Source organism: Nothobranchius furzeri, chromosome 1 (assembly GCF_043380555.1).
Source record: "Nothobranchius furzeri strain GRZ-AD chromosome 1, NfurGRZ-RIMD1, whole genome shotgun sequence".
NCBI classification, from domain to species: Eukaryota; Metazoa; Chordata; class Actinopteri; order Cyprinodontiformes; family Nothobranchiidae; genus Nothobranchius; species Nothobranchius furzeri.
Window position 1 is genome coordinate 75,409,207 of NC_091741.1, and position 26,516 is coordinate 75,435,722.

General features: G+C 42.6%; 2 protein-coding genes across 13 annotated transcripts in view; one reads left to right on the forward strand and one right to left on the reverse strand.

The window, feature by feature from the left end:
• The window catches only part of LOC139069636 (uncharacterized), a 438,794-nt gene that overhangs the window by 274,870 nt on the left and 137,408 nt on the right, over positions 1-26,516 (forward strand). The window lies entirely within an intron of this gene.
• The window catches only part of rapgef2b (Rap guanine nucleotide exchange factor 2b), a 138,655-nt gene continuing 115,033 nt past the window's right edge, over positions 2,895-26,516 (reverse strand). For 5 of the 12 annotated variants that reach the window (XM_054739304.2, XM_054739300.2, XM_054739296.2 and 2 more), the window contains 23 exons: positions 25,621-25,798; positions 23,916-24,052; positions 23,069-23,227; positions 22,371-22,523; positions 22,113-22,277; positions 20,402-20,509; positions 20,112-20,315; positions 18,918-19,026; positions 18,567-18,843; positions 18,188-18,345; positions 17,804-17,818; positions 17,218-17,458; positions 16,718-17,101; positions 16,348-16,559; positions 15,586-15,709; positions 15,112-15,135; positions 13,868-14,091; positions 13,063-13,230; positions 11,408-11,557; positions 8,013-8,211; positions 7,412-7,923; positions 6,837-7,247; positions 2,895-5,306 (listed from right to left, as the gene is read on the reverse strand). In XM_054739304.2, the coding sequence (XP_054595279.1) occupies positions 6,883-7,247; positions 7,412-7,923; positions 8,013-8,211; positions 11,408-11,557; positions 13,063-13,230; positions 13,868-14,091; positions 15,112-15,135; positions 15,586-15,709; positions 16,348-16,559; positions 16,718-17,101; positions 17,218-17,458; positions 17,804-17,818; positions 18,188-18,345; positions 18,567-18,843; positions 18,918-19,026; positions 20,112-20,315; positions 20,402-20,509; positions 22,113-22,277; positions 22,371-22,523; positions 23,069-23,227; positions 23,916-24,052; positions 25,621-25,798 (4,266 nt within the window). In that variant the 3' untranslated portion in view covers positions 2,895-5,306; positions 6,837-6,882. The remainder of the gene's footprint in view (positions 5,307-6,836; positions 7,248-7,411; positions 7,924-8,012; positions 8,212-11,407; positions 11,558-13,062; positions 13,231-13,867; positions 14,092-15,111; positions 15,136-15,585; positions 15,710-16,347; positions 16,560-16,717; positions 17,102-17,217; positions 17,459-17,803; positions 17,819-18,187; positions 18,346-18,566; positions 18,844-18,917; positions 19,027-20,111; positions 20,316-20,401; positions 20,510-22,112; positions 22,278-22,370; positions 22,524-23,068; positions 23,228-23,915; positions 24,053-25,620; positions 25,799-26,516) is intronic. The other 7 variants (XM_054739302.2, XM_054739297.2, XM_054739307.2 and 4 more) reach the window with 5 other exon arrangements.

Consider the following 26,516-nt stretch of genomic DNA (forward strand, 5'->3'; position numbering starts at 1 on the left):
TACCATGAAAGGAACCCAGACAGTCCAATAATATGACCCATAGCTGCCTCAATTGAACATGGTCGAGGATTCTGGGCCCAGGCTTTACACAAATAACCAGCTGGCTATCTGCAGAGGGTTGTTGGCTGCCTGCTACCCCTCGATAAGACCCATCACCCAGGGAAAGAGTGGACAGGTCCATCTGGCAGCATTTCATAGTAAAGAGTGCCCCCTGGTGTCCCTTGGAGAGAAGCACACGTCACACAGGGCAAAAATAAATCAGCATCTCCGATGAGTCCGGTTACTGCTGTGTTTCCCTTTTTTAAATTCATGCAGAGAAAGCGCTTCAGGTTTTTTTCTGCTCTGAACATACATCCTCGTGTCAGTCACGGTTATCTTTCTGCTGCAGGCCACTGCAGAGGGAATATTTATTTCCTCTGATACTTTACAACAATAAAAGCTCGATTTGTCAGTGTTAGGAGTGTGCTGTGTGTCTGTGCAGATAGGACAAGGCCTTTTTAATGTCACAGTTAGTTCAAATCAAATCAGTGCTCTTGTACATCAGACCAATCAGGTGAGAGTTACTGTTTTAGCCTCTGAATGTAAATGGGTAAATAAAAACTAGATTTAAACAAAGAACAGACCCAAATGGGTCTGTAAGGAGAAAAAAGCTGACTGGTAAATAATAGCTGATGAAACTAAGTAAAATATGTTGTCAACACTTAAAAAACAGCCAAAATATTGAACACAACAAAGCAATTTTACAGTCCTTTAAACTGCGTTGATATTTAGCAACAGAGTGGTGGATCTGAAAATTCTGTTTCTGTGTGAGATGAGACAAAGCCGGAGCAGTAGACCTGACTTTTCTTTTGTGTGTGTGTGAAGGCAGATGCCCATTTCTTAGTGGGGATGTGTTGTATTTTTATTTTTGTAAGAGTGTGACAAATTGAGGCCCTCGGCTCTGTGTTACCGGGGAAGCAACACCGTCTGACTTGCATTATTCATGAGGAGTGGAAATGTCGAGCTGCGATACGGTGTCGACGGGCTAGTCAGAATGTCAAGCCGTTGGAGAGCGGGGCATCTCCTCATCTGAACTCACACGGATAAACAAGAAGCGACTGCATCACAACACCAGCTGAGATAATGCCAACAGTGCTGATAAAGCAGAGCTGGAGAGCGTTATGATTAGACTACTCTAAAATAAAAGACAGCATGTATTGATGGTTATCAGTTTGATCAATTAAAGTGAATTAATCAAAGTTGGAGTACAACATTTGGGTCTGAGTCTGGCGTTTCATGTCATAGTTAAAGAAACACCCTATAGTGGGAAAAACGCACCGTAGCTTACATAATAGTCAACACTGCATAAAAAATATGATCATTAAGTTTTATGCTAACCCATTACTCAGGCAGTGACATATATTTAACAAACTGATATTTGTTTGTTGTTTTAAACTTAAAATGCAGGGGGAAAATGTCTCAATGAGACAATAACTGGGATGTGTCTCTGGATCGCTGACTAGTTATTGAATAAGGCCAGTGGTGCCCTAAGGGGTGGCCAAGACCCTCATGGAAATTTGCTGCCCACCCCTACATATATTTACCTTTTTTAATCAAGTTTAATAGAAATCCTCAAACAAATATATGCTATTTAAAAATAACACACTTCAAACTGGAAAAATGAGAATAAGGAGCAAAAGTCCATTTATTTCAGTAATCCAGTTTAGACTGAGAGACTATCTAAAGGCTCAGGAACTCTTTGCAGGTGTTCTGGATTTATTAGCCGATTATAGTGTGACACTTTTGAGTCTAGAATATTAAACCGTTCACAATATTCTAATTATCTGAGATTTTGAATGTGGGGTTTTCATCAGCCATAATCATCACTTATTACAAATAAAGACTTGGAGTATGTGGATTTGCATGTAATGAGTCAATCATATATTAGCTTCAATTAAAATACTTCTTTTTTTTACCGTGTCCTGTCTGGCTGTGAAGTAAGCAGAATTGATGTCTGAATGCTGGTAACAAGCCTTACAGATTTAGGCCTAGTCCACACGTAGCCGGGGTTTTTAAAAAGATCCGTTTTCGTGTGGATGACAGGCCAAAACGTAGAAAAATATCTCCGTTTTGGCAGATTCCCGGCTACGTGTGGACAGGGCCCAACTCTCAGGTGGAGCATCAAAGCGTCTGCTTTTAATGTCACGCCTGATACTTAAAACTTTATTGTTATTGTTTTTGAATGCTTTGTAATTCCGACCAGACACGGAGACAGAGGTGAAAGAGAAAGGAAAAGAAAAGGTGGGGAGGGGGGGGGTCCACAAAAAAAAAACAATAATGAACAACAGTCTGCTTCTAGACCTGCAGAAAAAGACAAAAAAAAGCAAAAGGGCAAAAAAAAGGGACACAACAATACAAGATCAAGCTATCACTGCGTCAACTTGATGAAGAAATATATAATCAATATTGCTTAACTTCAGTTCAATTAAAATACTGAAGTAAATGAACTTTTGCACCATGTTCTAATTTGTCATGTTTCACCTGTATAAATGTCATGTTTTTGTGGATTATTTGAAAACAGCAATAAGCAACTTAAGCAGTTCAAAAATGCTAAAAACAATGAATTCTGAAATAACAGGGTTTTTTATTTGAGGTAAATGTCTTCGAGGCTAAATACTCCGTTACCACAGTGACCAATTTCATGAGCCACCCTAAAGTGCCCACTGCCCCCATTTAACACCCCCACCCATGAAAATGAACATGGCTCCACTGTGGATGGCATAATTTTTATTATAGCTTTCACAGAGCAGCTATTGAATTTTATTAAGAACTAAAACAAAATTAAAAATGAGAATTGGGAGCCTTCGCAGCTCAGGACGGGCTGAACAAAGCAAGTAAATGAAAGCAAGAAGCGATTTTAATATCTCAGCTTTTATTCATTCTGACACCCTGTGGCCAGATAGAAAAGTATGAATGTTACAGTCTGTAAGATGAGTTATTCCAACATTTCTTAAGGGAGGGGGCACAAAAAGTAAACATGAAGAAATGCGTTTAAACCTTGGTCTTTATGCAGTATTTATTGATTCCCAGCTTCATATAAACTGGATGTTGAGGCATAAACATTTTACATTTGAACAAAAATATAACCAATATTTACAATTATTGTATTAAAAATACAAAAAAACAACTGATACATACTCCACCAATTGTCTTTTTAAAAGACATACAGGTTAAAGTAGTACAAGAAAGAATGAAGGAAAGGTCATCACCAGCTAAATGTACAGATCTCACTGACGTCACACCAAACGGAGTAGCAGCTCTACCTACTACACTTATCTTTACGCTTGTACGTTACTGTGCAACTTTTTGTTTCTCCAAATAAGACTCCACCTGCTAATTATGCACATTATCTTCAGAGTTAAATGAAAGTGAATGATGCATGTCACCACTGTATTAACAAATTATTAACAATCTAGCTTCAGCCATAACAAAAAAATCATTAGTGTGTAGTCACAGAACACAGTGGAAAACACTGCAGTCGTTCATTTTTTTTACTCAGTCTGTGGTTTCCAAAACTGATCAATGTGATCAGCGTGAAGGAGTGATAAAGGAAAATCTGTTTTTAGGTTGTGATTGGCAGCGTATAAAAAAATAAGAAAGAAAAAGTACTTCATATGTCAACTTCTCCACCGGAGTCAAAAATCCAAATCTTCAGTCAACGCCAGATATGCTGGAAAACTGGATGCAGGTGTTTGAGTGGGACGACACCCAGAGAGCTGATGTTTGGAACAAGATGAGACGAGTTTCTGATGATGAATCCAAGAGCTCAGCAGCAGGGTCCAATAAGGAGTTCAGTCTGAACCTGATGATGCTGTCTGGAGCCACGAAAACAAAACCAACAAACACCTGACCTCAATAAAATCTAATCAAAAGAAGGAAAGGGGAAGTATCCCAAATAAGGCATTTCATCCCAGCGTGATTTGAAACGGGATGATTTAGTTTGTGGACGACCACGTAAAAACATTTATGACATCTTAAGGCTCTCAGACATTCACAAGATCAGGTTGTGAGAAATTTTTTTTTAGAGTCAATTCTTAATTAGAGCTTGCTGCAAGAGCTGAAATTCTTCTGAATGTGCTGACGTTCACCGCCCCAGCTCAACTGGGGTCTCACACCAAAACCAACGGGCAGAGCTCTCACTTGGTGCCCACAGTCTGAACTCTGATTTCTGTGTGTTTCTGACTCACCGACAGGGATGGATAGAAATTCATATCCTTTTCACCAACATGTGCTTTTTTAAAGTCATCTAGGGGTCAAAACAGTGCTCGTCTTGGTGCAACAAAAAGAAAGAAGATAAAAAAAAGGGAAGTAAAGATGGAACCAGACAAAGATATGCTCATATTTTTACCCTGCTATTTAAGCCAAATATCCAGTAACCTCTAAAATTGTGCTGAAAGTGCTTTTCATTAGAATTAAACCCTTTGAATGTCTGTACTGATATATAAAATGTGTGCAGGCAACAGGGATGTCAGTACACTGCATGTTGCGTCTCCACACGTGAGATAATACTGGTTTTAAAAGTTCAAACACTCAACAACAGATGGGTTGTTTCAGTCCAGGCAAAGAAATCATGAGCTGACTTGGTTTCTCATTGCTGCCCCCAGAGTGCAATCGTTTAAAAGACAACAAAACAAAGACAATGACAGGGAACTAAACCTTGTGGGAAGTTGAAAATGATTCGAGTCGGCCGTTTCTCTCTGCCTTCAACAACAGTCATGTTGGTTTGAACTGCTCCGTCTTTGAAGAAAGTAGAAAACGAGAAAGTGCGGATGAAGCTTCTGTTAATGGGTGGGTTTGGGGGGGAGGGGCTTTGTCACTGATGAGGAGGTGGGGTGGGGAGCAGTCTTCAGGAATCCATCCCATTTCTAACGACAGTCTGGACCTGGGTGTGTGTGGCTTGGTCCAGCCCCTCTTAGTTTATGTTTCTGGAGTTTTTCATTTGATTCAACTAGTCCAAAGCGCCAGACATGTCTGTCATCGTCTTTGACCTCTCCACCTCTTCTTCACAGTATATTTTAGCATGCAGGGTCACCAAACCCCCCATGATGCTTTAAGGCAGGGGAGGGAGACGAGCAGAAGAATCCACCAGTGAGGAGCAGAGTGGGGAGCCGAGTGGAGAGGACAGGCACATTCGTAACCAATGAGTCCGTCTCTTTAATTCTGCCCACCCTGGACCCTATAGGGGGTAGGAAGATGACGGGGGGCTTCAAGTCACTGCAAAACCTAGTCCTCTGTAGTCCCTCAAACCGCTGACACCTGTTCATCATCTGTGGAACGACAGAAACAGACAAACTGATCAGGATCAGGAGACCAGACTGACTTACTGGATTGAATCAGAAGAGATCAGCTGCAGCAACTTGATTTAGGTCACGAGGATGTCCTTTACAACTCCTAAAACCCAATTTACTTACTTCTGCCATCAAATCTATTCCACTAATGGTCAGATTTATTTGTTTCCCTGTGGTGCCCACCATTGTGGTAGCCTATTTTATTCTGAACAAAGGCTACTGGGTTTCTTTCATTTATGGGTTTGAGTAGGAAATGGAATGACGAATTCTGAGGAGGGGCATTTGCTCGCAGCCAAAGAATAATTTGTTAAATTTCATTGATATTTAGTCCAAACGAGCTGATCAGAGTACCCCCTTAACATAAACAATGCAATTCAACGATTTCACTTAAATTTGGAACATTTCACCTGCTGCGGCCCGAACGCACATTCCCTCTGCTCCACGTAAACCTGAACTGGTCACCTGCAGCTCGTGCGTTATCAAATGTCTCCACAGAGCTTGATGAGGAGGTTATGAGGTTCTGGATTTTTGCCTCAGACAGACTTGTGGCTGTTTAAATATTTCTGCTGGAGGAATCCACGCTCCGCTGACACACTCGAAGCAGGTGCTGAATAACGAGTGCTGCTTAAGACAACAGGAAACCTTTCACCAAATGAAATAACCCGAAGTCTTCCAGACTCTCTGAAAGATGGAGGGGTTTCCATTCAACATCGCGCTGCTGTGCACGATGTCGACTGCGTCACAGCCGCTCTCCGAGCCCCGACTCAGCTCGCCGCTTGCACGGCCACTGTCAGCAGTGAGGAGCAGAGGAGATGAGAAAAGGCTCAGATGCGCAAATGGAGATCTTTTCTTGTTACCTCTGCGATGTTCTCTGTGCGTAACGTGTCAAATATTTGTCATTAACAAACTCGCGGGCAAATAAATAAATCAACAAATCGCCTCCTGTAAAAACACAACCGTAACGTCTCAGCCTATCGCCGATGGTTGATTCATTCGTCCCATCGCCCAACCCCATTGACCAATACCAGTCCTGCTACACCATTACTGTTTCTCCAGAGCTACCATTTGCTGCTGGAGATTGTCAAGTATGGGAACACTCTGATGAATATCGGTGCATCCCTACCTATTAAACATGTTCATATTTAAGATACAGATTCATACAACCCAGAAGGGACTTCAAGTGAGTCACACAAGTGCTGGAAGAGAGGTGCAGATTTTTGGTGCTGAATTTGATCATTTGGATGACAAGAACAAGATGGTGCCCTCTAACTGGTGCTTGTTGATCCACAGTGGGAAGGTGAAGGAGAACATGTCATTATAGTGATGTAACTCATGCGTGATTTTGAGAGTTGGAACACAGATCATGGAAGGATTATATTTTAGAATGAGACAGACCCAGTTTGTGCTGAAGGGGGGTGTGTGAAGGTCAAATTTAGTTCTAGTTTGTGTCCCAGGTCACATGCAGGTTCTTTTGGAGAGAAGGGGGCAACCTAAAGATTGAGTTTTTACCTGCCTTAAGGGGGACAGCGGACCTGCATGTTAACCCCACACACTCTCATGGTCGAGGAGTCTCAGGTGAATGCTGAGTCACTGGTTTCCTCAGAGCCACTAGTTTGGAACACAAGGACTCACCGTCCTCTTCTTCCTCCTCTTGATCCTCAGTGGGTGAGCAGGTGCGGTGGAGGCCCCCCACCCAGTGTTTGGTCCCCTGATGGGCCTGGTGGGAGTCGGGGGACTGAGTGACCATGCGCGAGCGCTGCAGAGCCGTGGTGTAGTCCGGCGGCCGGCGGTTTGAGTGGGTTGCAGTGGTTGAAGGAGCAGATGTTGCTGGGTGCTGCCCATCTGTCATGTCAGAGATGGTCAGGGCAGTGTAGCCGGGTGGAGTGGGTGGAGGCTCACGAAAACGTCCCTCCTTTCGGGCTAAATAAATACAAAGAAGTAGCATGTTCACAGCCTTAGGTGTATTTTATTAGTCATGAGCTACAACACATCATTATACTAAATATGTATGGAGAAGTCATGCTTAACCATGCATTCAACACACCGTCAACTTGACCCACAGGGCTCTAACATCAGTCACTCACAAACAAAGCTTTTACCCCCAGCAGTGATGGGTGACGGAGACGGCCGCCCAAGCTGCTTGGCCTCCTCGGACCCGGTGGAAGTGATGCTACTCGTCTCTGGGTCGGCGTTCACATCCTTTCCTCCTCTTCTCTTAATTGTGCCAGTATCTCCCTCTGAGTCCTCCCCCCAGTATGCTGCCGAGGATGAGGAGGAGCTGGCAGACGCCCAGCTCCCCCGAGCCTGCGCTGCCCACAAAGCAGCAGGACCTCCTAATAAGGCCTCGTGTCCTGACGGGAGTCCTCCGCCTCCACTGCCAAAAGCCAAAGTCTCCCAGCTACGTCCCTGCTGCATGGTCTGGATGTTGTCATGGGAACCAGAAGAGCAGGATGTCCAGGAGCCACGGCCGCTATCAGCAGCATCTAGGGATACTCGATCCCCCTGATCTTGTGTCAGTTCCTCTGAACTGGGAGAGGACAGTACTGTGTGGCAGCCAGCGTATATGCCCCGACAGTCCTGCATGGATGAATAGGACCTGAGACAAAAAATAAATAAATAAAAATTACATCACTTTTATTTAGAAATAAAATACAAACTTTAAACTCAATTTCCTTGTTCCCCTACCCCAGACTGTACTGGTCGGGGTCAGTTGTGGCTCTTCTTTCCAGCCGAGGTCCCCCCAAGTGGGATTCACAAACTCCCCCAGAGTGCCGGAGCCTCCTCTCCTCCTGAGCCATGTCAAAGGAGGAGTTACTGAGAATGGAGCGGGACGACATCTCACTGTGACCAGAGTCTGAGTAGGCATCCCCCGTCCGGCTGTAGCCTAGAGACAACAAGACAAGGTCTCTAAGACTGAGTTCAGGCAGGAATTACCAAAACGTTATGACACAAAACGATAATAATATAATTTCTATTGTACTATAAAAGAATAAAAACCCACAATCAGCAACATGGGAGGTGATTAAATATATCTGTGGCTTAATGAGAGAATGAATAACTTGCAACATGTTTTCTTAATTTTTAAAAACAAATGTCCGTTTTTAGAGAGAGAAGGTAGTGTTGCAGACAAAAAAGAACAAGGATCACAAGCATTCATTCAGTCTGGATTAGGGCTGGGCAAAAAAACAAAAATGTATCATTATCGAAATTTTTGACTCTTATCAAGAAAATTTTTCCCATGTCAATAAATTTGATAGTAAAAAAAAAAGAAAAGATGTGTGTGGTTTGACAACATTCATGTCCCTTTTAGAAGCGGTACCACCTTGAGTCACCACAAAATGTGTCTCAGCGTAATATATGTGACAGCCCCATCTAGTGGACACGTTTTGTTTCTGCGCATACGCGTAGTTATCGTCCATTTATCACTATCGAGGAGAAATCCTCAATATATCGTGATATTGATTTTAGGCCATATTGTCCAGCCCTAGTCTGGATACTCCCAGAACATCCTGGAAGGTGAGTGGTGCGCCATCATTCTTCTTTGTTGTTTTAAAAGGCAAAGACATGGGCAGTAACTCAGGCTAGTGATAGCAGGAGCTAAAGGAAGCGGTAGCTCTAGCCCAGCCTAGCGTTGTTCTGCGGTTTGCATTACAGGCACCAAAGTTTAAATGTTGTCGATGTTGAAGTGAGTTGGGATATTAACAAAGACAAGATAAATATGGTTTTAAATTCTAGAAGTGCTTTAAATAATGTAAGAATATGAAAGCTAGACTAATTTAGACATGTGAAATCAACAAAACCTTATATCAAAAGAGGCAGAACTGCAGTGGTGTAGCAAGTTTGAGCTGGGCCCTGGTGCAAGTGTTACTTTAGACCCCGAACCCCCTCGCTGCTCTGCAGCTGCGCGCACTAAAAATTCATCCCTAAACAAGTTCTCCCAACAGGATCACTAACAAGCCCGGATGCACTCGAGTTACATTTCATTAGCGAACACAGAAGATACCATGAACGTGTCTGAGTTGAGATGCGTCTTCATCTCCATTGTTATTTGGCTGGCTGGTCGGCTGACAGACGCACACACACACACACTCTCTCTCTCTCTCTCTCTCCCGGGCCTACGAGGCCCATGGGCCCCGGTGCGCCGCACCAGTTGCACCCGTTAAAAGACGGCTAAAAAAATTCTGACTGAAACAGCAGTTTTCTACAACATTATGGTGTTCAACAACGCTGAAGAGGATGGAAAAAATCTGACAAGGAAAGTATGAAGTAATCACTGGTGCAGACACACATTAGTAGATATTTTCTAGCTATAGCATGCTGTCATTATGACATTTTTTTAAGTTAATGACACAGTAGTCAAGTTTCCTGACTGTTATCAATATAAACAAACCAAATAACCCCCTCTGTAAATCCAGATGAACTGTGTAAGGAAGTCTTTACCACAGACATACAAAGAGGGAAGCAGGAGGCAGACAGGAGAGGGGAGGGGGCTGGGGGGCAGCTGTAATATGTCAGAACTGGGTGACCTGAACATTAACAAGTCCCAGATGGGCATTTATTATCTTTTCTGTGAAGTGAGTTTATGCTAAGAGGACAACAGAAGCTCTTTGTGGAGAAATCTTGACAAATAGCCACGTTTACATGCGCCAAATTTCCCCAATCCGATTCAAATCTTGGTTGACTGGGAATCCCGAATCTCTGTTTACATGGACACTAACTAAAATGATCCGATCATGCTGTGAGTTTATATGCACCAAGATTAAACAGGTTGCGCTTGTGCAAGTTTTCTTTCCCGGAAAAAAATGTAAACAAACGTCATGAAACAAAATGAAAAATGTAAAAACAGGAAAAACAATTCTTCCTGCTTTCTTGATTAATTTAATCCATTTGATACTTTTATTTTCTTCATAGAAGATACATTTTCTTCAGTGAATAACTGCAGATTTATGCGTAGCTGGGTTTTATTGCTGACAATATTAAAATAAGGGAGGGTTTTCCTTGTCTCTGCTCTTAATCAGCTGGTCCGCGGGTCTGATGTGACGGCTGGGCGCTGCGCAGCTCTGCGGTTCAGACTCGTGTTATTACTGAGCTCTGTTGTGGTTTATTATTAATAAAATGTGACAATCAGCTGAAACTGTTGAGAAAAATTGGTTCAAACTAAATAACAGGAGATGTTCAGAAAGTTTGGAAGCCTGTGTTCATCACGTGTTAAAAAAACAAACAGCGTCTCATCTCATCTGTGTTAACGTGCTTTTACAGTTGGCCAGAATATTTAACTGAGGATGTTTTTCTACTCAACATCAGTTTCCTTAAACTCAAACCAGTTCTGTTTAACCGATGTTACCTTGTCTTCTTTACAAGCACGTCTCCATCCACCTGCTGCAGAAACAGCTGCTGCGTTCACAGAAATGGGGATACGTGCTGCAAACCCGAAATGAATCTGCGTGTTTCCAGTACAGACTTGAACACGTTAGTCGAATGATTTGTGCAATAATCAGATTTTTATTTTACTTCCACAAAATACAAATTCTGGATTACATATTACTGAGACGGGGACGGCCTGCCATCATATTTAAAACCCAGCGCTTGTTAGTTAGGCCATCATTTTTTAAGTCAAGCAGTCCAAATGACGACGAGGGGCTCGATTGCTATTGCAAACATGCGCAGTGGGCATTATTTTACTCCAACAATCAGAATGGCTGTGTACATGCACGTATCGGAATGATGATCGGACAAAATCACCTCTCTCAATCGGATTGAAATTTAATTCCGATCGGGCCGAATGGGATCAGAACATTCCGAATGACATGTTTACGTGCAGATTATTCTATCTGATTGGGTGTTCAATCCAATTAATTGTGTGCATGTAAACGTGGCTAATGGCTTTTGGATTAATTGGTCAGCATTTCCAGGGTAGCAGGAGTACCAAGAACTATTTAGGTCTGGAAGGCTGTGTGACCAACATTAGTCCTAAATTACCAGCACAGTAACAGAGAAACGAGACACGGCTCTAAAACAGTGAGTGGTGGCAGCCACCAGGTGGCGTGTGTGGCAGACGGGAGGGTGGGTTATTGGCTTACCCTTCTTGGGGGAGCTCTGTGGGGAGCTGGGAGGGGAAGAGAGCTGGGAAGAGGCATTGGACATCGCATCCTCAGGCTGTCTTCTGTGTCGATCGGTTCCCTCCTCAGACAGAGAGAGGATCTTTTTCAGCGACTGGGGCGAACTGGTGCCTGTGGACATTTTCAGGAAAACATGGATTATGATGAGGAACACAGCCATCGGCTGCAGGCATCAGGCTGCTGTGTCTGGGATTTTCATGTGTTTGCGTGTTGACAGAGGGCCTCTAGGTGGAAGCACGGTTACAGAAATGTCTCAGAGAAGTGCTTCTGTTGGCAAAAAAATACTGACTCAGGAAAAGAAAACAAGGCTAAGGTAACTGAAACAAGGTAAAAAGTACAGATTTAAACAGGCTTATTTTTCAGTCAAAATGAGTTTCCAGCTAAAGAGAAACCATTAGAGGTAAAACGTAAATGTTATAATAAATAAACTATTTATTATTACAGTGCATCAATTTTAACTAAGAAGTCACCTGAAAACATTTACTGTATTTATTTTATGTGGTGTAATTTAAACTCAAACTGCAGGTTGGCAACAGTTTTTAATTGACTTCATTTTGACAGAATGATTATAGAGCTCCGACTGGCCTGAGATTTCTAATTAAATATAGTTATAAAAATATCAAATATCATTTGGCTTTTATAATTGCAATATATCGCATAGTCTCCCCTGGATTGTGATTTATTTCGTATAGACAGATTCTTGCCAACACAACTATATCCATTTCTGCTTACTCTCTGGGGAGACACTGTGAGGAAGACTTTTCCTTCCTTTCATCCATTTTCATCTGCTTTTATGGGGTCGGGTCGCAGGTGCAGCTGCCTATGCAGGGAGGCCCAGACTTCCCTCTCCCCAGCTGCTTGGGCCAGCTCCTCCAGGGGAATCCCAATATGTTCCCTGGCCAGCCGAGAAACTAATGGGCCATTCCCATCTGTACCGGGTCGGCCCGGGCCGGGTAGCCCCAGTCGGCCCCAGCCTGGCCCAGTTGATTCCACACATCCTTGTCTTAAGCCCATGTGGGCTGATTCTACCCACCAATCAGAGGCTTGCTCTAATGGAAATTGTGAATTTGCTGTCAGCAGTGGGTGTGTTGGCCCTGGTCGACCTGAAGCAGACCCCCTCGAGAAGAGGGCTGAGAATGAGCCTTGGTTGGCCCGGAAAAATACCAGGCCACCCAGATATGTAAACAACCTACGCTACCCGGCCCGGGCCGACCCGGTACAGATGGGAATGGCCCAATAGTCCCTCCAGCGTGTCCTGGGTCTTACTTTGGGTCTCCTCCCAGTTGGACGTGCCCAGAAAACCTCAATAAGGAGGCATTCTAACCTAACCAGAGCAGTGAATCTACGCTGAGGTCAACCTGGCTGACCGAGCTTCTCACCCCATCTCTAAGGTAGAGCCCAGTCACCCTGCAAAGAAAACTAATTTTGGTTGCTTGTATCTGCGATTTGAGTCTTTCGGAGCTTGTGACCATAGGTGAGGGTAGGAATGTAGATCGACCGGTAAATCGAGAGCTTCGCCTTCCAGCTCAGCTCTCTTTTCACCACGCCAGACCCATACAACGTCCACATCACAGCACCAATCAATTGTGATCCATCTTTCCCTCTTTTCATCCTACCAAAAGGTGGCAGATCCTTGACAGGAACTCTCTTTCGTGATGGGTAGAGGGCCACAGCGGGAACCTGCAGAGCTTGGTTTCCTTTGGCCAGCTGGCCCCTTTGCTGATTGGCAGCTCTGGACACAACTGGTGATGTATCTGGTCGTTTTCCACCAGCATTCTTGGGCACTGGGTAATGCAAAGAAAAAAAAAGTCAGTGAATTTCAATTTCCAGGTTGCAATTTAAACTTTAGGGTAGAATATGTATTTATTTATTGAAATAAAGTGCTTTTTTAAAGCTGCTATAACTAATCTACAGAACAAGCTAAGTTTTGAAAAGGGTCCTAAAGTTACAGTGGTAGCAGCCGGCTCTTTCTCCTCTGATTTTATTGAGCAGAGAACCTCCAACACCAGTGGTTTTCTGTTACTAAATAATAATGCTATAATGAACGGAGGATCCAGGGAAGTGAGGCAAGACTGACCACTGAATGGTCCAATAGTTGCCTTTGGTCCAAAACATGTTATTGGAGGTTTTTAGACAAATGCGAGAGAACCACTTCTTTTAATTTTCTTCATTTTTTTTTATCCCCACAACATATGCATAGCTACGCTATGTTAAGGCGTTGTTATGAGGCATGAAAACAATATTTTAAGCTAATTTGTTTTATACATTTGCTATAACAGCTTCAAATATTATATCAGGCAGCTGAACTAACAGAGCTTTTTCTAGCATCTGAGTGTGAATCTGAGGAATGTCTGAGTCTTATGAAAAATTTGCAAACAATAAAAGACCAAGAATGGATTGTTTAATCTGTCCCACTCTTACATGTACTGATGGAGGGTTCACACTGTATGGATAGCGTCTGCAGGCTCTCCTCGTTGGTCTCCAGGCTCAGGTTGGACAGGTACTGTTTCACCTTTCTGGCCATCTGGGCATCCTCGTAGAGCTTTTTGGCATTTAGGAAGGAGCTGCGTCGCACCCGCTTCTTGTGCCCGCCTGTCTGGCTGACGTCAAGCACTGCTGCATTGGCACTGCCCTGACTTAGAGAGCTGGTTGTATGCACGAGTGTCCACAACAACAAAATAACAAGGAACAGAGATTTTCAAAGTACAAACAAAACAAAGACAAACAGAGGAGAAAACAGTTAATGGTCTGCTTTGGGGCTTAAATAAATCATTTTCAGAAGTCAAAGTTGTGTTAAACACTAGGGGGCAGCAAACGGAACACAATGTTTAACTCAGACATGCAGAGAGCAACATTAGGTTTTCCTCTCAACTCAAAAACATTCCAGACATTCCAGGCAGTAGGGGGGTGAAGGGAAAGGCTGACAGCTGTAGTTCAACAACAGAAGAGTACACAGGGTGACTAGTGTAGCACAGCTATAGTTTACATTTCTGTGGCTTGAGTCAGAGCGAGTCGTAATTGTAGGAAAAGCTTTTCCTCCTGACCAACGCCAAAAAGCAACCTGAGGTTTTATTACAAAGCCAGGCTTGCTTTTGTCAGTGAACAAATTAAACATGTTTAAAATAACATTTCAAGTTATGACAAATAACTTAGAATCGCTTCTAAACATGGCCTGTTGTCTTTTTAAACAACTCTACTAAACAATCTTATGATATAAGATACAGGGTATAAATTATAAGAAGAGTTTTTATATTTATTTCCAGGTGGCTGCTGGCTGCTTTCTTTTATTTTGCATTAAATATCCATTGTTCACTTGACCACAAGAATGTAAAATAAACAACACACCGTATAAATCTAGAATCTCAGCCGATAAAATATCAACAGGCAGATAAAACCTAAAAGGAAAACTGTTGAAACTGAGGCTGCATGCATGTTTTAAACAGCGCCACAGCACAGGTCACATTGGCTAATGTAAACTCAGCGGTGGTGTTCACTGTGACCTTATGTTAGCACATGTGACCTTTGTTACATTCAGTACCCTGAGGTTAGTGTCAGACAGAGTTAGTGGGAGGAACTCAAACCGGTTAATAAAAAGAAGCAAAGCAGAATGAAAGTTAGCTGACAGAGGAACCATGATGCAGGAAAGGCAGAGACACCAAACTTACCCTAAACTTCTCCACTTCTTCTTCCTAGAGAGCAGTAGCCACGAACAGAGAAGCACGGGGAGGGGGCGGGGTAAAGTAAGTAGAGAGAAGAGACAGAGACAAAGCTTAGGACAGGAAAGACCACCACGATCACCAAAGACAACGTTTCACCAAAGAACCCACATGAAAGTCAAAAGAGGGGAAGTCAAATAGCAACGCTCCACCAAGAAGAGACATTATTATACAGAGAGGCACTTTCACAGACGCTCCGAGCAAATCTTCCACCAACAATATGTAAAAGGAAACAGCTGCTTGAGGAAACAAAGGCCAAAAAGAAACAGACGCCTGAGGGAAAAGCGTGCTGCAGAAATTTAAGTCTAAGTGAACTGGGTGACCCCGCAAAGCTGGTTAGTCAGTGGAGTGCTGACTGGTCCTACAGGGACGGTGATGGATCTAATATCAGTGCTATCATCACAGCATCAATAGTTTCTTTACCTGGTACGGAACATGAGGGAAGGATCCATATTGACTGAAGCCATGCGACCAACGTGACGGATTTCTTTGGCAATCATCCTAAGTTTCTCAAAGTTCACCAGGCCGTCCACTTTAGAGTCATTGCCTGTAAAATTCAGGGAGTACAAATAATTTCAGTTAATAAAAAAATACAAAATAAATAAGAGAACTGAGCAAGCGTGACCTGTAAAAACTACAATCAATAAAATATGTTGAAAGATCAACTACTGAAAAGCAGCTAACTATAACTAAAACTAAAGCTAACTGCCAAGCTAATCACATTAGCTTAGACAAACTAAATGTTTATTTGTTTTAACATCTTTCTGTAGTTTTGTTGTGACTTGAACTTGAATGCATCACCTTTACTTTAGCTAAAGTAGGTAATCTGAATAAACCAGACATGATAGCTTAGCAGTACCTGAATGAAGTACATAACATTTATCATGTAAATGCATCAAATTATAACAAAAATGTAAAAAATCATAGATGAAAAATAATAAATGCTGATTTTTTAAATGCAATTTTTGCTAACTAAATTCTGAATGCTGCAAATTTTAAGTCAGCTTTGGTGTTAGTGGGGTAACCTGATTTGTTTTTGACCAACATTAATCTTAATTAACTATATTTGTAGGTAATATAAATATAATAGTAATCCTTATTTGTTTACTGATAAATCCCTTTGATTAAAGATAAACAAGTTTCAATTTGAAATGCTTTCCTTCCAACATGTTTCCTGTGGCATACCTTCATGTAGGAAGGTGAGATCCTTCTTGATGACTGGGAACAGTGGTATGATTGGTGGCTGGAGGTTCTGATTGTTGAGGACATTTCTGTACTTGGCCATGTTCCTAGAAGGGTCAAACAGGTCCTGCAAGTCCCCAAACAGCTTCTCATACTTGCTAGGTAACTTCTCCCATGTCCCTCTCAGTCTGGAGACTGGAGCCAAGTTCAAGCCGCTGGTAGGAAACAGATGTAACAGAGAAATCATGTGTGTTAATACAAATTGATGATCAACAGAGAGGCATGAATAAAAATATAAAATGGAATAAAGAGATTAAAATTAAAGACAAGAAAAACTGAACAATTGTACTAAACTCCTTGCTTGCGGCCCCACCTGATGATGGCAAACATGGAGTTGAAGTTCTTGCATTCTCGACAGTGCAGAGCGATCTTGATGAAGTGCTTCACAATCTTCATGCGCTTGAGTTGGTTAGATTCTCGCACCACCTCTGTCGCTACCCAAAACGTCTCGTGGTTGATGGACTCCTCGAAGCGCTTGAGGCTGACTGAGCCGGTCTTTGAGTGCAGCTTGAACAGGTCGTCGATGTACTCGGTGGGCTCGATGGCGCAGAAAAGTTCAAAGGCTCTCATGGAGAGCTGGGTGGCCACCTCCACGGTGCTGAGCTGCAACAAAGAGATCTGGCCTTCTCGAAGGAGGTCCTGGGCATCCTCGTCTGAGCACAGCGTCTCTGTCTCCATGTTGCTCTTCAGGTAGTATCTAATGAAGACAGGAGATGATTTCATCATATTATTTAAAAGGTTTTAGCCACTTGTGTTGTCAGTTTCAAAATCAAGGTGTAGAAGAAAGACGATTGAAGGTTTTAATGTCATTACCTGCCACTTAATTGAATTCTGTCAGCTAGTTTAGAGAGCTGATCTGGTAGTCGCCTCTGTTTGATGACGCCCTCTGGTGTGACTGACACCTCACACAAAGAGTAAGCCTCGGCTGCTGCAGTCACAGCAAACTCCCTGATGGCCTGGGCCACCACCTCTTTAGCCGTGGTGTCCTTCCCGATCATGATGTACCGAGACTGCTGGTCCGCCTTGAAGACTCGTAACACTTGGTCGGACATGTCTGAAGAGAGAACATCAAGAGCATGGATACACATTAGTCTATGACCTCTTCCAAGTAAAATGAATGTGGACTGGATCTCAAACAAATGAAGAGCGGTGATTGTTGGGTTTACTTTAAGGTTTAGCAAGCACAAGAGGAATTTATAGACGAAAAGGAGACAAGTGCACCGCCACGTGTGAAATGACCACAAAGTTTTTTTCCCATTATTTGTTCATTGGATCAGAATCACAAATCACCTCCCAGAGAACATGTAGCTTACTGCAGGTCTGCACAAGAGCTGATGAGACTAAGAAGAGACAAACTTTGATTAAGAGAAGCAAACTCATGAGGAGGAAAAGTACTCACTCAGAATGACCGATACTGAAAGGACAAAAACATAAAGGAGAAGGAAATATTTGTGAATTAAACTACATCATTCTGAACTGTTAGTCTGACAACCGAAGGGTTTCTTTTCTATTAAAGCAATTCATGTCAGAGTGACCACCTCCCAAAAACACACAATAAGGGAGGAGGAGTGCAGCTAACTCTAAGAAGAAAGGAAAAAAAGTATCTGAAAGCTTTCTTTTGTCGTTTTGTTGTATTTTTATCAAAACTTGTCACACCTCAGGGATCCAGGTCAACTTGTGAAAAGGCTGACGTTTTTTTAAGCTCAACATCAAATTCCCAATTTTAAGATTTTATAAATGTATAAATGTCACAAATCTTATTTTACGCGGATTAAACACCCACCAGGCTGGTTGTTGAAGTCCAGGATGCGGTGATGCGACTGCAGGAGGTCTGGGTTTGAGGACGACAGGTTTCCACTGACCGGCAGAGCTGGTGGGATCTGTTTGGACTGCTTCATCCCCACTATGCTGTCGTCTTGTGATTGGCCAACGCAAACATCACTACGGAGACAAGGAGGGCAGAGGGATGGGAAAGCAGTTTGGTCAACAACAGGCAGAGGGCAGCATCTGTGTGGGAAAGCTTGGCTGCAAAAATCCTCCCAGAGTAATCCGGAGAAGAAGAATTTGTGTTAAAAAATTCATCATGTACAGCACTGATCTGATCATTGATCAAAGCAACATTTCAACATCAACAGATTATTTTCCACTGTTGGGTTAATTACTTGTATGGTTTGGGAGGCAGGATGCTGGTGAGTGTCTTATCAAAGATCTTTTTTAATTTGTTGCGCCCTCCGACTGTATTGGTCTTGGCCTTCTTGCTGGCTTTCTCCAGACCAATAACCTGCTCCACGTCCACAGCCAGGTCTGGTATGGAGTAGCGGCTGGCCTTCTTAATGTCCCCAATCTTTGGTAAGTGGGGAGCTCCGTTCTTCCTGTCAAGTTCTTCATCCACATCCAAGTCGTGGTCATGTTCTGGCCGTGTTAGCAGCTCTTTAAACACTAAGAGGAAAGGCAAAGTGATGAGCCAAACAAGTGCTAATGCTTTAAAGCTGGGGAAGAACATGATGCTTTACCTAAAAGATTTGTCTTCACAGTTATCGACAAGTGGGTGTTGTTTTTAAGAATCTCGTTGGCTTTACTGAACTGGACGTTTTCAAAATTTTGCCCATTGACCTCCAAGATCTGTAGAAAGAAGAGACGCAATAAATTATTTAGCTGAAATTTAAATGTCTTCACCACAGGGCTGACATGGCACCAGCTAGTGTTGATGTAATATGTGTGAGGGATTGATTAATGACACATTTCACTGCCTCAACTCCTTCAAATTGCCTGAACTTCATCAAAATAAACAAAACCTTGCCTACTCTGCAGTTGATGCACAAAAATGTAACTCCTCCCTCATAATAACTGACACAAAAACCTTCACTTCTACAAAACTACAGGTTTAGTTTGCATTTAGACTATCTTCCAACCAGGCTGCCACTTCTCTTTTTGCTGAAAGAAGAAGTCACCCTTTAACAGTAACATCAGGTCCGGTCTGCTCTTGTGAAGTCCTCAGACACCAGTTTACAAGGAGATCTCTGCTGTCAATATGCCATACCTCCATGACAAACAGCAAATGTTAGCACTGAAGCTCTGAGCTAGTAAGGTTCTGAAAAAGAAGCGACAGTAACTGAAGCAGTAAAACGTGACGTGGAAGGTGAGAGCGGTGTGAGAGGCAAAGCTTCCAAGGAAGTGAGCATCTCTGCTTCCTTTAAGGGAAACAGCTGCAGAGGATGTTTGGAGTCAAGAGGGCTTAACTCACATCCAGACACTCTCAAGATCATTTCAAGGATTAAGAGACTTTGCCTAAAGCCGAAAGCCTGCAGAGTGTGAAAATGGCTGAGAAGTAGCGAGGAGAAAGTCAGCATGGAGTGCTGGCAGCTACCGACGAGCTCAATGTAAAACTTCTCAAAAGGACCCATTAGATCAAACTGCAAAACCAATTCCACAACAAAAAACAGGCTTCAGCTGGATAATACGGTCAATTACGATACATATCACGATACAGGGAAGACGATACGATATACTGTGATACACTAGAAGAAAAGAAAATACACAAATGTTTGCATGTAATTTCTTCCAAAAATTCAATACATGGCTTTTGAATATCTATTGCAGGAAAAAATATAGCAATATATTGCCATATCAATATTTTCTTACATCCCTAGTAGCTGGTGTCAAAACACATGCTTACTGCAAAAATATTACATCAAAGTAATTCTTACCTGATCCCCACGCTTGAGACCAGCTTCTGCTGCTTTGCTTCCTGGCTCCACGGCATCAATGAAGACAGAGAAACCTTTCTCCTGACCTCCAAGGAGGCTGAACGCCAAAGGAGAGTCCCTGGATGGCTTGGTCAGTGTCACCAGCCGTGGCTTGGCTTTAGCAGCACATGCTATATTTAACAGTCTGAGGTGTCCACACATTTTCTGGATAAATAAGTGAAGAAAAACATCAGCTGCAAGCATACTTTGAGAGGAAGTGTTGAACTTCTAATAAGGCATACTACACTTACTTCTTTCTCCAGATTGTTTTCAAATTCCTCCAAAAAGTGAGTCATGGCAGGATCTCCCTCAAAGTCATTGAAGTGATTGTTTACCCACAGCAAGACTACCCGTGTAACCTGCAGAGAGGACAGAATCAGCATGGGTTCTGCGTGTGTGGCTAAAACCATTCTGACTCCAAATGACAGATTCAAGATAAATATCAACCTTGGTCTACATTTGTGTGTGGACTTTCACATGGGCATTTTAATCTGTCAACTTCTCAATGTTTTGATGCTACACTCAGCAGAGGCTGCATACTTTCTTTGTTTTCTCTTGATGACGACAATAAAGACTTTTGACTTTGAAATACCCAGTCTTTGTTGAGAAGGACCAGTCTGACCCCTACTTCACACTGAAGACATCAGCAGCACAGAATGGCTGCAGAACGTCACTGCTTCAAATTAGAATCCATTACAGTCTATGGAGCGTTTCAAACCAGCCGAGACACGGAAATTTTCAGGTGCGTCCCAGAAGCAGCTCGCCACACCTCTAAAGATAGGATCAGGTTATCTTTTTGTCATGAGCCACTTCTGGGACACGACAGTTACCACAGTTAACATAGGGCTAGATAGGAAATAAATCACACACACACGGTTTCAGTGTAAAACCCCTGAAAATTTTTAAAATAGAAAACTATTACAGCGATGTGATCAATACAAGTGACCTAACTGCTTATTTACTCCCAGTATTGTTCCAGAAGTACAACAGTGTGTTTTTCATGGCTTTAATCCTGGCAGTTAAGAGGAACAACATGACATAAAACAGCAACATCAAACGTGATTTCCTTCTTTCTGGTTGAATGGCGGATGGCATAAAATCGGATAATTTTGTGTTATCGCGAGTTAAAGTCTCTTTCGGTACCATCTAGTGGCTGACAAGCATATCACACAAAAGGTCTTTTGCTGTTTTTTTAAGATGGCAACTTCATGTTTCTGTTCATAAATGTGCTTCTGTAGCTGACAAACAGAGCTAAAACATGCAGTTTTACAAGTATTATTCTCATGTCATGTTGCGTTTTCATATATTTATATTTTAAAGACTTTCTTGTCCGTGAAAAGTTCATCAACTCTACATCAGCCTAGGTGGCCCTTAAATTTGAAGCCTCTAAGCGGCAGTCTAACGCTATTGGTTAGCCCTAGTCGGCACTCAGTTTCCTATTGCACGGAGCTCTGCGGGGTAGGGGGCGTGCTTAGCAAAAAAAAAAAAAAAAAAAAAGACGCATTGTTTACATTATATCACAGTACATGATGAGACAATCACTTTTATGGATTTCTGAAAAACCATACATAATTTCTGAAAGTAGAAAACTCTGGAAAGATACTTTAAGGAGGAGGATGACAAGGAGGATGGCAGAAGTCTTGAGGGATTTTGTGATCTCGTGAGTCCAGTCAGGAGCTCTGCAGCTGAGATTCTCCTGCTGTGTACTGGCATGCAGCCACAGTCGCGAGTAAACCGTTATGCTACTGTTGATCCTTCTAGTGTGAAAAAAGGGTTCCCCTACTCTATTGTTCAGTCACGTCTAATTGTGGTTGAAAGTCCGAGTTTGTTGTCAGATTAGATGTTTTCCTGACTTTTATTTAGGTTTGTCTCAAGATTTATAATCCTGACTCCATCACTCATGAAGCGCACAGCCAATAAGAATCTTGCAACTCAAGATATATTAAAAATGTGTGTCTGTACCTTGTCCCTGAGACTGGGGTCGTGAAACCACTCCAGGAGCTTCTTGCCCACGACCATGGGGCTGGAGAGGAAGGTCCTGTAGGTCAACAGGAAGTCCTCTATATAGGTTGGGTCCACCACTGAGTGCTCCTCCACCAGGTGCATGGTGAGACGCTCTGGTGTGCCCTGATGTTCAAAACGATGGTGTTATTATTATTTTGAAAAAGCCTTCCATGCAGGATTATGATGGCTATAAAAGAATGACTGCTGCTTTGTAACCTTGATGACGATGTGTCCTTTCCTGGTGCCAGTGCGGTCTAGTTCACGGTGCTCCTTCACCATAACAATCTCTCCCTCCTCCTCAACCTTCTGCATGTTCTTTTCCACCTGGTTAAGGATGCAGCAGTACTCTTGCTGGGCTATACATACAAACTAAAAAAAAGACAAAGAAATATTCTTAAATCTCAAATTTACAATCTAAAGATTAAATCAGAGATTGATGTTTTTGCTTTGGATCAAACTAAGATTTCATTCAAAATCTATCTGAAAGTGATCTAACTGCTAAATAGAAATGATTTCTGTTTAAACATAAACAACTGTCTCACTGATCAAGTAAAAAAAGAGAACATTTTTACTAAGTCTGAAGAGCTCAATTTTAATCAGAAAACCTGACACATTTCTGTGTGTCAGCCTCCATTGTTGGGTACATTGTTCCTGTTGAACATGTGACAGTGTGACGTTAAAAGTTTGCAAACGGTGGCTGATTCTCTTTCTGTAAGTGGATGCTGCTGCCCCAAGGGACTTTCTGCGTCATGAGTGCAAACACTTTCAGCACAAGTGGGTCACCGCAGGATTTAATAACATAAGATGACGGGACTCCTGCCATGTCTTTCACACCCAAATGCAAAGGAAATGGACCTGTTAACACCATCAGAGTGTAACAGATCAGCCCAAGCCAGGGAAAGTAAGGTTCCCACCTGGCAGTCGTCCACCTTGGTCTTCATGACACCTTTCATGTACTCCTTCTCCATTGTTGGTGACACCCCAAAACTGTTTCCCATACACAGGATCTCTGTCCGGCTGTCGGGGTGTGTCACTTCCACTGAGCCATTCAGGATCACCGACCACGAGTCCAGCTGTAGCACGGACACACAAAGACAGTGGTTAGATGTTTAAAGGAGAAAAAGTGATGTAAATAAAACAAACATTTGAAATGGAGGAACAAAATCAGACATGTAACAGAAATAACGTTCTTCCAGACCATCTTAAATGTTATGTAGTACTGCAAGCCGAGCGTGTCCCTTAATGAATCAAAGTTATTTAACTAAAAGAATTATGTTCAGATGGCTGCACTGACAGATGGTTTCATTCATTAGTGCTACACATCAATAGGAAATATTCACCCACTAAGAATTGTTACAAGTCTGACTCACTTAAACATAATCAGTGACCCCTGAATTACCTTAAAGCTTCCATTTACTGTTGAAGCCAAGCCTGAGAGACAAAGACTACTCTATTGTTAAAGAGCATCACTGTGAAAAGTAAGCAAATTGTCCTGCTTGAAACAGAATGCCATGTCTCGACCTGAGAGAAAAAACAAAACATTAAAGCTTTGGGGGCCTAAGGGATCCTGGAAAGACCCCGCGATAAGTGATGTTGACCATTCAGGTTTAACAGAGCAGAAAAAACATGAAATAAAAGGCAAAGATTTGTTGGTGTGTAGAGGTGAGATGGAGGTCCTGAGAAACGTTTTACACACAGATGTATGCATACTTTTCAAAAGCCATTGGACATGGATTATTTGTGTGAATATTCAACACGCACCTCCTCTCCGTCATTCAGAACGATGGTGCCGGCGCGTTCCACTACTGCAAACACCATGACGGCGCAGAGTTCCCTCCTCACTGACATGGTCATGTTAGCAAATGCTGGCAGTTGATGCATGAACTCCAGTAGTTGCTCTGTAAGATGGACCAAAAGAAGGAAAAGAAACAACACTGAAAATCTTAGAGGGTGGGGTGGGGTGGTGCTCTTGGCAAGTCTGCTCAAATATCTCCCTCAATTCTGCCAAAAATACACAAGCTGGAGGCAGGGAGAGCTTGTAAACAGATCATCACTATCATCATGATGTAGCCAATAAAGGAAATCATTACAGGGAGAAAGTTGAGCCAGATATCTATTTTATTGATAAAAACTTTTTGGTGAGCCAAGAATAATGGCTGACAAATCCCACCCGTGACCTCTGTGTGAGTTTATGGTGCTGCTGAACAAACTGCACCACTGCAGGAAGAGTGCTGTCCAGGCGGATCAAAACAATAAATAAATAAAAATCACAAAATGACAAGCTAGTTCATGTTTGCCAAAGCATACAAGCACTACCAGTGGCCTAGTGGTAGAGTTTCCTCCCTTAGACTTAGGTTTGGAAACGTTCTGGATGTTTTTCAATTTCCTCCACCCCTCAGGTGGAGTGGATTGAGGGGCCAACATGACAACCACAATGAAGCAACACAGTTCCAAAACAGGTTGTAACACCTCATGACTTGAAAACTTGTTTTAACTGATTGCCCTTTGACCTTTTTATGGGCACAGTTGCTGAAATTTCATCATGCATTTGCATGAAAAATACTAATTAATACGTTTTGACATAGGTAATCATGCTCATAGGCCAGTGTGATCATAAAGGTTTAAACAATACTTTTTTTCTTATATTTAAATTTCGTTCAGCTAGATATCTTCTTAGTTTATTTGTAGACAAACTAAATAGAATATATAACAAAGTCTGAGTTATTTCTCAGCACCCTCTGATGATGACGATGCTCGATGAGGAACAACACCCTTTCTACCTCCAGCCTCACCAGCAGCAGTCTAGTGCACCGGCTGACCTGGGCTTGGCATGGCAACAGAAGCGTGTGTGAAGCTGCGGCAGCACTGAAAGTTTAATGCGCTGGGAGAGGTGAGGCGAGAGGATGTGCTGGAGTGACCTAGAAAACCCTGCTGGCAGAGAGGAGGAGGGAGGGTACAGCAAGGGAGATCAGTGAAGGAGGGGGGAGGTGTTGGCTCTGGCTCCTTCTCTCTATGTCCAATGCATCATCCTCACTACATCCACAGCTAAGCCCTAACTGTGTACTTATTTTTTTTAAACATGACTATCATTAGAGTTGGAGTTGAGTCATAGCTTTAGGGGATATGATACGGAAAGCCTGATGTGGCTTTGAGAATTACTCGAAAGCCGACGTTGCAAATGAGAGCAGTGCACACTTTAGTCAGATGTGTTGTGGCTGGTTTTGATTAAAAAAATAAATAAAAAAAATAACAAACAAAAAAACTTAAAAACAAGGAGTGGGACTTAAAAAAAAGAGCTACGTTTAAATCTGAGAAACGTGGTACGTCTCCAGGCTTGAACTATGTTGCTTATGTTGTTAATCTCAAAAAACATCTTGATAATGCTGCATTCCCAAACTGCTGCCAGTGACTTTAAAAGTTTTAAACCAGCAACAGATGGGAGTAAAACTCAAATCTTGGTATTTACCAATATCATCGTCCGTTCTGTCCATGGGGTCTTTCTCCAGACAGTCCCGCACAATGTCCCGGCTCATGAGGGGGTCTGACGCTCGCTCGATGTCCTCCTCATCATCATCCTCTTCAGAGTCGACGGCGGTCTCTGGCAGGCCGCTCAGGTCCATGTCACCTGGCTCGTTTTCTGTGGCCTAAGAAGAATGAACATATAAGTGAGTCTGTGATAAAAATGAGCCCATGGGGAATGTTCCAGCTTCTTCCAGAATCAGCAGCTCAAATTTGACCCACAACAGCTGGGTCGGACACCTGCAAACCCCAGATGATGCTCCAAGTGCCTCTCAGCAACGCAAAGCCAACAGATTAAACCTGAATACCTTCCCCACTTAGTGCTTTGGATTAGAATCATCTGAAATGCTTAGAGAACTAATTTAAGAACAGCCAGTGTAACCTCTTACAGCAGAAACATCCATTGCAACCACATTTTCCACCAAAATGCACAGATTTAACCCGCTTTCAGAAAATACTGAATACAGTACGAGAAAGACAGACATCAACACTGCATATCAAACAGTTTGCTATGCATAGTAACAAGCTAATTAACTGCCAACTTTCTTCTCTTCACTCAGCAAACTCCACAGCCTGCCTCAAAGCCAGATCCTGTTCTTTGAAAGCAAAAGATCAAATACGCGCAAAGCCACGAATATGAACCAAGACATAATGCAATTACTTGTACATGAGAACTACTAACAGGGTTCTTCTGCTACTCTCATCAGGGGAACCCCATATTTGGGGCCATATTTTGCAACTTGCATTATCAAAGAGCAGACCAAAGCAAATAATCACTTCTGCAGTTATGCAACGAGAGAATCTCTTACCACTACACGGTGTCCAAGCTCAAGCTTTTTACCA